Source organism: Oncorhynchus mykiss, chromosome 25 (assembly GCF_013265735.2).
Source record: "Oncorhynchus mykiss isolate Arlee chromosome 25, USDA_OmykA_1.1, whole genome shotgun sequence".
NCBI classification, from domain to species: domain Eukaryota; kingdom Metazoa; phylum Chordata; class Actinopteri; order Salmoniformes; family Salmonidae; genus Oncorhynchus; species Oncorhynchus mykiss.
Window position 1 is genome coordinate 22176003 of NC_048589.1, and position 10175 is coordinate 22186177.

Genomic DNA, 10175 nt, shown 5'->3' on the forward strand with positions numbered 1-10175 from the left:
TAAGTACAAATGTCACAGCTATGCTCAATTGGAACTTGCAATAACATGCATGAAACTAGAGGAGTCCAAAATACTCTATGGTAAACAGCACCTCCTTGTGGCTGAAAAATTTGGGATACAAAGAATTTAAAATAAACTTGCAAGGCGCTACAACTGATATTGATTAGTGAAACAATTTTATTACAGTAATAAAGGCCGACATTGATAAAAGGAACCAACATGAATCAGTATAATTGAAATCTAGTGAAATACTATTATGGCACTTGATCTCCAATCAAGAGCAACAAAACATATTTACAAAGCACTATTCACACACACTTGTTCATCAGGACCACCACATACTCAGATTTGTAAAAAATCTTGACAACCTAACAACGTCAGACAGACATAAGGTTGAACTCAGCCCTTCTGGACTTTAGCTATTAGTTCATCGCAAAGGTTGGTGAGTTCTTCAGTCTCTTTTACCTGAGGGGACAGAAAAATCAGCAAGGAAGAAAACAAATCAACCATCATAAGTGCAAAAAACTTTTCAGAACAAATGAAACTGATAAAAGCAGCCTCATGGACTACTTCAGATTGAGGTGACTTACTTTCTGGTCAAGGCTCTTCTCCAGTGACTGGGCCTTTAGCTGCTCCCTGCGCAGCTGGGCCTGAAGTGCAGCGACCTCAGACTTTAATTTGGAGCGCACCTCCGCAATCTCTCCATTTGCCCTGAGGATAAGAGTAAGTCAGCCCAGTGAACCTACACAAAGCCCAGCAACTAAACAATTCTGCAACTATGTTGCACAGAGTATAGTTTGATGAGTCTTACAGGCTAATTTTCTGCTCTGCATGGGCTTTCAGGGTCTGGTAGCGCTGCTCCTCCTCCTTGATCCTAGCCAGGTAATCTTGAGCACATTTCTTCAGCATCTCTTCATTCTTAATATGGGCACACATTTAAAACCCTAGGTCATGATGTTGGCAAAGTAAAGTCTAGGACCTACACATACCCTTTTAATTTCTTCCTTCATAGCAATGTTACTGTCCTACACCAAAGCCGAGCCCTGTGTTTTGCACAATCATGTGAAAAGGAAAGAGTCTCCTGTAATGAAAGGGCTATAAAGGGATTCTGGCATTTAAGCCATTTTTCTACTTCGTAAGATTAAGTTTTGGATACCATTGTTAGGTCTGCGTGCAATAGAAGCAAGTTGGAGATCGTTTTGCGAGCCAATGTTACTAGCGTCAGCACAATGACTGGAGGTCTACCGGAACAGTAAACAACCTCCAACTTACTTCCTACTGCACACAGAAAGCAGTATCCACAAGTCCATCGACTCTCAGCAAGGCAGAAAAGCAGCTTAATTTCCAGAATCTTGCAATATCCCATTTAAATCCAGGCATTTCACATGGTGCAAAACACTGGGCCCAATGCATAGGGCATGACATCCTTTTTCATGCTGACCTTTATGTAACCCTCGATGACCTCTTTGTATTTGTCTAGTCTCTTGAAGAGATCTGAGAAGGACCGCTCCATTGCATTCAGGTCCTCTGATAACTGTTCCTTCTCCTGCAGGACTTTAGTGATGTCAGCCTGGGCTTTCTCCGTCTCCCTCTGTTTATCAGCTGCCAGCGACACAATGACATCACACCAAGCCATGCATTTTACATGAAAATTACATTTCAAAACATTTCTGGTAACTTTCCAAATTGCATTACAACGTACCCAATATCTGAGCGATTGTGGCTTCAAACGCTGACATGATTTTCCTGCAAAAACAAAAAGCAGTGATATTTACAATTGTTATAGGTCTGAAATTAGAAATCAGTGACCAAATACTAAGCTTAAATGCTTACCCCATTTCATGATTATCCTGAGATAGCGTGTCATGCTTCGATTTCCATTCATCCGCATTCTCCTTTGCCTATAAAAAATAAACCCTTGTAAATGAATGCTGATTGGATTGAAAAGGGATGAGTGAAACATTTGAGGAAAACACCTACTTGTTTCTGGATCTTGGCAATGGCAACATTCATATCTTGCTGACTGTATTTCAGAACCTCTATGATGTTATCATCAGGGTTGGCTGGTTGGGGGAAAGTAGGGACCAGATTCTCAAGAACAGGGGAATTCGTCACAAGAGTCCGAGGACCAACAACTTGAACCTAAAGGGAGTGAAGACCTGCATTTAACAGTTTTCCCACATTACTACATTATAGTAGAATCTTTGAGGACAGGCAACTTACAGGTGGTAGGTCATGAAGCAGTTTAGGGTTGACAGATTTCAGTCCATTCACCTCCTTGGTTCCAGTCTTCTGGGTCTCCACACTGAAAGAAACATCCCTCAGACTTGGCGCAAACACCTTGATATTCACCATTGCATTTCAAACTCATTTTAGTGACAAACTACAGATTAAGTATGCTCTCAATTCTAGACCAAATAAACACGTATTTACAATTAGAGCATTTTAAGATGAACATAAGGCATTTCTTTTCAATCAGATGGTAAAAAAAAGCCTGTGATTATGACCAGGAGAGTAACATACCGTGAAGCAAGGGGAGCAGGTCGTGGGAGGTTGTCGAGTCCTGCAGGGACGCCAGACTTCTTGGGGCTCTCCCGCATTAGTGGGTCAAATTTGAGGTACAGTGATTGTTTTCTCAGTGCCGACTCCTTAAACTGAATATAAAATGCAAAGTAATTGAGGAAGCCCAAAGCCTAAAATGCAAAACAAACCATGTAATAGTCGATTTATAAAAGTACAAAGCATATACTTACAGTGCTGGACCCAAACTGCTCCAGGTAGTCCATCTGCCTGTCAAAGTCATTCGCCATGACTGGAGGGAAGGAGGGACTATAGTTAGTCAAAAAGCTAAGGTGAAGTCAGCATTACCGCAACTAAAATGCATTTGTCAATTTATTTGACTTACATGTGGTTCCAGGAACAAAGTCCTCATTAAATTCTGACATGTCATTCTGTGGGGTCTGCTCAAATTGGCAGAGTTCCAAGGGTTCTGGAGTGCTTAGCGAAGGTTGGTCAGGTTTAGTCGGAGGTTCCTGCTCTTTTCCAGAGGAAGGATCCTGAACTTCACAAGAGTCCATCTGAAGTGTCGGATTCTGTGGAATGTTGTCCTACAATTGGAGAGAGAATGTCACCCAAGTAGTCACACCACAATTAATTAATACATTTTTTAAACAAATTTTAAAAGGCTTACAATTCCTTTTACGGCAGAACGATCAGGTTCATATCCAGCAATAGAAACACTGAAAACAGAACCAACATAAGAGTGGTGTGGTGTAGCTACATTAAGGTGATATCTACAAGCTCAAACAAAACAATAATGCTTTACATATAAATCAAGACTTCGTTAAAAAATGGGGATAATAAAGTTGCAGCAAAATGAAAATGAACTTACATTAGTGATGGTGCAGTTTCTTGCTGAACAGGCTCTGCCACGTTCTCAGGGTAGACAGCCACCCTGACTGAGGTTGGTGCCTTGGCATCTGGACTGGATTTCACCTTACAGACTGTAGATTCAGTCATTTTTACATTTGTACCAAATGGATTGACACTTGGGTCAAATTGATCAAAGTCAAAGTTGTACTTGCCCTCGGGAAGAGGAATTTCATAATCAGTATTGACCAATGGCGTCACTGGAGATTCCTTGGATTGAGCAGGTTCTTTTTTTTCTGTAGGTACAGCCTTTTTCCATGTCGGCTTCAAAACAGGCCTTTTGTCAAACTTTTTTGGGGGAGGGTTGACCTCGCCGTCATCATCAAAATTTAACTCAAGTTTCACTGCACCATCCTTGGAAGGGGCTGCACTGGGCTGAGGTATGGATTCTTCAGCTGGCTTGCTGGTCTCTTCGGGAGCAGTTGACAATGGTGCAATAGGGTTCATCTCTGGCTGGACAGGTGCCTCTAGGACAGGCTGAACCACCTCAAGCATGGCTGCAGGCTCTTCAACTTCCACCTTTTGAGGGTCATCGCATGGCCGCTTCCTTCCAAGCACAGGGGAATTCTGCAATTTGGAGCCTCCCGTTTGGAAAGGGTTGACTGAATCAAGGTTGTCAAAATCAAATTCATATGTACCTTTTGGCGGCAGAGCAGTCTCCTCAGCTGTAGAGGTGATGGCCACAGCATCTTCAGCTGGCTTGGTAGTCTCCTTCGGTGCAATAGGTTTAATTTCTGGCTGGACAGGTGCTTCTAGGACAGGCTGAACCACCTCAAGCATGGCTGCTGGTTCCATTTCCTTTACTGCAGGCTCTTCAACTTCCACCTTTTTAGAGTCATCGCATGGCCGCTTCCTTCCAAGCACAGGGGAATTCTGCAATTTGGAGCCTCCCGTTTGGAAAGGGTTGACTGAATCAAGGTTGTCAAAATCAAATTCATATGTACCTTTTGGCGGCAGAGCAGTCTCCTCGGCTGTAGAGGTGATGGCCACAGCATCTTCAGCTGGCTTGGTAGTCTCCTTCAGTGCAATAGGTTTAATTTCTGGCTGGACAGGTGCTTCTAGGACAGGCTGAACCACCTCAAGCATGGCTGCTGGTTCCATTTCCTTTACTGCAGGCTCTTCAACTTCCACCTTTTTAGAGTCATCGCATGGCCGCTTCCTTCCAAGCACAGGGGAATTCTGCAATTTGGAGCCTCCCGTTTGGAAAGGGTTGACTGAATCAAGGTTGTCAAAATCAAATTCATATGTACCTTTTGGCGGCAGAGCAGTCTCCTCGGCTGTAGAGGTGATGGCCACAGCATCTTCAGCTGGCTTGGTAGTCTCCTTCAGTGCAATAGGTTTAATTTCTGGCTGGACAGGTGCTTCTAGGACAGGCTGAACCACCTCAAGCATGGCTGCTGGTTCCATTTCCTTTACTGCAGACTCTTCAACTTCCACCTTTTCAGAGTCATCGCATGGCTGCTTCCTTCCAAGCACAGGGGAATTCTGCAATTTGGAGCCTCCCGTTTGGAAAGGGTTGACTGAATCAAGGTTGTCAAAATCAAATTCGTATGTACCTTTTGGTGGAAGAGGAGTCTCCTCGGCTATAGAGATGATAGCCACAGCTTGATCTGGGTCGAGGTTAACTGATGGTACAGTTTCTTCCTCACCAGAGTTGGATAACTTGTCGGCTGGGTCCTCAATCATGGTAATCACTCTGCTATCTGTTGAGCACATATCGGCTGAGAAGTCAGCAAGAAAATTTTCCACTGATGGCATGAACGGGAGTGTATCATCCAGTGCCTTTTCATTCCTGTCAGAAACTGCTTCAATGACATTATGTTCTCGCTGTTCTTCAGCCTTGGGAGTTTCAACTAGCTCACTGGGCCTTGCTGGGGAGAGGACCATTTTAGTAGACCCTTGGAAGGGATTTATGGCATCAAGGTTGTCAAAATACAGCTGACAACCTCCTTTACTCTGCATATCATCATCAGGATAGGACGACACATTTGTGAAGTCTGTAGTAAAATAAGTTGAAAATCAAGTAAACATTATGGTTGAAGTAGTTAATGTGACAATGTAGTATTGGGTAATGAATCTTGAAACTTTAGCCAATCAGATTCTTTACCTGATTTTGCTACATCAACAAGCCCATTGGTTTCTAGAGGTACCACCCTGTAAAAATACAAGAGGACAGATAAACCTGTTATCTCAACTTGATACCAGAATATGAATCAGCTTTCTGCCGATGGGACACACACACATACACATATATACATATATCTAATAAAAAATAAAAAAAAGCATATACTTACTCTTCGGGTGATGTAAACTGCAATGTATCCAGGGCTTTACTACAGTCATCCAGGCTTTCTATCTTAAGGGACTTTGTTGGTGATACTATTCTCTTAGTGAGAGGGTCTCTTCTTGGAGTCTGAAAACAAACCTGAAAGCAAAACCCAAAAGAGTATCTGAAAACAAATGCTAACAGGTAAACCTAACCTGGTTAGAGTGTGCAACTTTCTTTCTATACAGTTTACTCGCCGTGAGTCAACAACTTTCCAAAACATTGTGTAAGATCATGCTTTTTACTAGACTAATCAGTCAAGCATAGATCCTCATAGTCACAAGATTGTACAGAGGGAATTATTCTGGAACATTTGAAATGACTTTCAAGTCTAGGCTTCATGATAACATATTCTGTACCTTTCCGCCCTTTGCTATAGTTTTGTTTGACAGGTTCTCTGCCTGAGACTGGCGAAGAATGGAGGGCCTCCCAGTCGGCTGATCAAAAGAAAAGATGTCACAAATTGTCTCTGAATTGCTCTGCTTTCTTCCAGTGCAGACCCCACAATTCTCATCGTTTACAGCAGTAGAACTCATCCTATAAAGAAAGGCACACAGAAGTGAGGGAACTGAAGCAAAAGTTGTCAACATCTACACCTTTATTTAACTAGGCAAGTCAGATAAATTCTTATTTCCAATGATGGCTTACACCGGCCAAACATGGAAGACGCTGGGCCAATTGTGTGCTGCCCTATGGGACTCCCAATCGCAGCCGGATGTGATACAGCCTGGATCTAGCTACAGTGCAGTCGGAAAGTATTCAGACCCCTTCCCTTTAGAATAAGGCCTTATTACAGCCTTATTATATAATGTATTAAAATTGTCCACCCCTCCCCAATCTACACACAAGACCATCACGACAAAGCAAAAACAGGTTTAGAAATGTTGGCTAATTTATTACAAATAGATTTACATAAGTATTCAGACCCGTTGCCATGTCTCAGAATTAAGCTCACGTGCATCTTGTTTCCATTGATGTTTCAACAACTTCAGTGGAGCCACCTGTGGTAAATTCAATTGATTGGACATGATTTGGCCAGGCACACAACTGTCTATATAAAAAGGTCCCACAGATGACAGTGCATGCCAGAGCAAAAACCAAGCCATGAGGTCAGGAATAGTCTGTAGATCTCAGACAGGCACAGATTTGGGGAAAGGGTAACAAAAAAAAGTATGCAGCATAGAAGGTCCCCAATAAGATTGGCCTCCATTCTTCTTAAAATGGAAGTTCGGAACCATCAAGACTCTTCCTAGAGCTGGCTGCCTGGCCAAACAACGAAGGGCCTTGATCAGGAAGGTGACTAAGAACTCAATGGTCACTGACAGTGCGTCAGAGTTCCTCTGGAGATGGGAGAACCTTCCAGAAGAACAACCATCGCTGCAGCACTCCACAAATCAGGCCTTCATGGTACAATGGCCAGATGGAAGCCACTCAGTAACAGGCACATGACAGTCTGTGTGGAGTTAACCAAAAGGCACCTTAAGGACTGACCACGACAAAGAAGATTCTGTGGTCTGATGGTCTGGAGGAAACTTGGCACCATCCAGACGGTGAAGCATGGTGGTGGCAGCATCATGCTGTGGGGATGTTTTTCAGCATCAGGGACTGAGAGACTAGTCAGGATTAAGGCAAAGATGAACAGCGCAAGGTCAAGATACTTGATGAAAACCTGCACCAGAGTGTTCAGGACCTCAGACAGGGGCAAAGGTCCACCCTCCAACAGGACAATGACCCAAAGCACACAGCCAAGACGTAGGAGTGGTGTCAGAACAAGTCTGAATGTCCTTGAGTGGCCCAGCCAGAGCCAGGACTTGAACCCGATTAAACAGCTCTGGAGAGACCTGAAAATAGCTGTTCAGCAACGCTCCCCATCCAACCTGACAGCATCTGCAGAGAAGAATGGGAGAAACTCCCCAAATACAGGTGTGCCAAGCATGAAGCATCATACAGAAGACGCAAAGCTGTAATCGCTGCCAAAGGTGCATCAAAGTACTGAGTGGAGGGTCTGAATACTTATGTAAATGTGAGTTTATTTTTAACATTATCAAACATTTCTAAACCTGATTGCTTTGTCATGGGGTATTGTGTTTAGATTGAGGGGGAAAACTATTTTAGAATAAGGCTGTAACATAAGTCAAGGGGTCTGAATACATTCTAAATGCACCATTTAAGTGTATGGTGTTTGGATCCTTGTTGACAATGAATGCATGTAAACAGCAACACAGAAGTCATCTGCAATTAACTTTGAGAGAAAAGGTTCAAGAGTCATGTGGCTACCAGTGGGGAGAAATACATATTCATCCGGCCACAATAGGTGTCTCTGACACATTTTTTTTTACTAACATTAACTTCCAAGGTACTGGCTGAATTCATATGACCAGATAGTGAATTGCAGACATGACTGTAGTATATACCATAGTATTCTTTGTGTTTTCATTTGGAATTCCTCAGTTTGACCAAAATGTAATTTTCTTTGGTGCATAGTCAACTAAACTAACGTTAACACGAATGCAGCATTTTTGTTTAGAACCTCTACAGGATCGGTGGGTCCCCCGCGGGACGGTTGAGCTAACAGACTAATACGATTAGCATGAGGTTGTAAGTAACAAGAACATACATATCTGATATTTGCAGAAAGCTTAAATTCTTGTTTATCCAACTGCACTGTCCAATTTACAGTAGCTATTAGTGAAGAATATCGTGCTATTGTTTGAGCATGCACCGTTCTGAACTTGACCATGTATTAAAAAAAACAAATTAAGCACATTTGGGCAGATCTTTTACCAGATCTAATGTGTTATATTCTCCCACATTCACTTAACATTTCCACAAACTACAAAGAAACTCCTTTCAAATGGTATCAAGAATATGCTTATCCTTGCTTCAGGTCCCAAGCTACAGGAAGTTAGATTTGGGTATGCCATTTTAGGTTAATTTTAAGGGGCAGAGCATTTCGAAGCTTTAGCAAAGTTTGGAACAATGCCATGAGCTAGTCTTGCTATTGTCTTGTGTAAGTGCAGTAATGTCTGATTGTGAAAAAAAATTCTTTACAAATTGTCATTGCACTGACATCACCTAGGTAATGTTAACTCAAATAGAGCTTGCTCACATTACATAACTAACATCTATTCATCAACACATTAGCCCTGTAATATGCAAACTTGTAGTCAAAATCCAATTTTATTAGTCACACGCATCAAATACAACAGGTGAAATGCTTACTTACTAGTCCCTAACCACCAATGCAGTTTAAAAAAAAACATAAATAACTAATTTAAGACCAGCAGTAAAATAACAGCGAGACTATACAGGGGGATATCCGTTCAGAGTCAATGTGCGGGGGCACTGGTTAGTTGAGGTATTATATACATGTGGGTAGAGTTATTAAAGTGACTATGCATAGATAACAGTAGTTTTTGTTTAAAAGAGGGCAATGAAAAGTCTGGGTAGCCATTTGATTAGGTGTTCAGGTGTCTTATGGCTTGGGGGTAGAAGCTGTTTAGAAGTCTCTTGGACCTAGACTTAGCACTCAGGTACGCTGGAGTCGTACACTTTTTAAGGCCTTCCCCTGACACAACCTGGTATAGAGGTCCTGGATGGCAGGGAGATTGGCCCTAGTGATGTACTGGGCAGTTCACACTACCCTAGTTGGCTACCGTTTGTGGGCTCCCGAGTGGCCCTGCAGGCTAAGGCACTGCATTCAGAGTCCTCACTACATTCCCTGGTTCGAATCCAGGCTGTATCACATCCGGCCGTGATTGGGAGTCCCATAGGGCGGCGCACAATTGGCTGAGCCTCGTCCGGGTTTGGCCGTCACTGTAAATAAGAACGTGCTTAACTGACTTGGCTAATTAAATAAAAGGTTAAATAACAATATTAAATGTTAACGTTCAACGTTAACGTCAGCTGCTGCCAATGCGGGTTAGAGGCTCGCGTTGACACTACAATAACCAGCTAACTTAAGACAGCTAACGTTATCTAATGTCGTTTTGCTCGTTAGGAAGTTTAGCGTAACAATTACCTGTTTTGAATTATATTTTGCCCTCAGTAAGTAGGACTCAGGCAGGAAAGAAACTAAAGTCAGTTAGCGAGTTAGCTAACGTTACCTTACGCAACGTTAACTTTAGTTAAATTACTAGAGTCAGGCAACAACTTAAGAAATTATGCGAGATAGATGAACTTAAAAGCAGATAGCCAGATAGCTACATACCTCAATTCAAGTCAGATAAACAGAAAATAACTTCTCTATCCAGTAACGACCTCCACACACAGCTCACGTTTTCGAAATGCCCTCGATGAGCAAGTGACCAGTAGATTTCGAATTTAAACGCCTCGATTTGGACCAATTAAATAAACTGAAAAAAAGGAAATAGGGCGGAGCTGCTTACGAAATAGCCAATAGCGTTGCATGACTTTGAAC

General features: G+C 42.5%; 1 protein-coding gene across 2 annotated transcripts; it reads right to left on the bottom strand.

Moving 5' to 3' along the window:
* Nucleotides 1–159: 159 nt before the first annotated feature.
* On the bottom strand, nucleotides 160–10110 carry LOC110505614 (transforming acidic coiled-coil-containing protein 3). Of its 2 annotated transcripts, XM_036962316.1 has the most exons (18): nucleotides 9966–10110; nucleotides 6115–6292; nucleotides 5724–5854; nucleotides 5537–5583; nucleotides 3585–5426; nucleotides 3392–3503; nucleotides 3191–3239; nucleotides 2906–3107; nucleotides 2754–2812; nucleotides 2524–2654; nucleotides 2224–2305; nucleotides 1981–2142; nucleotides 1834–1901; nucleotides 1703–1746; nucleotides 1442–1602; nucleotides 812–918; nucleotides 591–711; nucleotides 160–465 (listed from the first exon to the last, which is right to left on the bottom strand). In XM_036962316.1, exons 2-18 carry the CDS (start codon nucleotides 6289–6291, stop codon nucleotides 400–402), a joined length of 3561 nt encoding a protein of 1186 aa, XP_036818211.1. In that variant the 5' UTR covers nucleotide 6292; nucleotides 9966–10110; the 3' UTR covers nucleotides 160–399. The 2 variants fall into 2 exon arrangements, with proteins under 2 accessions (XP_036818211.1, XP_036818210.1); XM_036962315.1 differs by having other exon boundaries at nucleotides 3392–5426.
* Nucleotides 10111–10175: the final 65 nt, after the last annotated feature.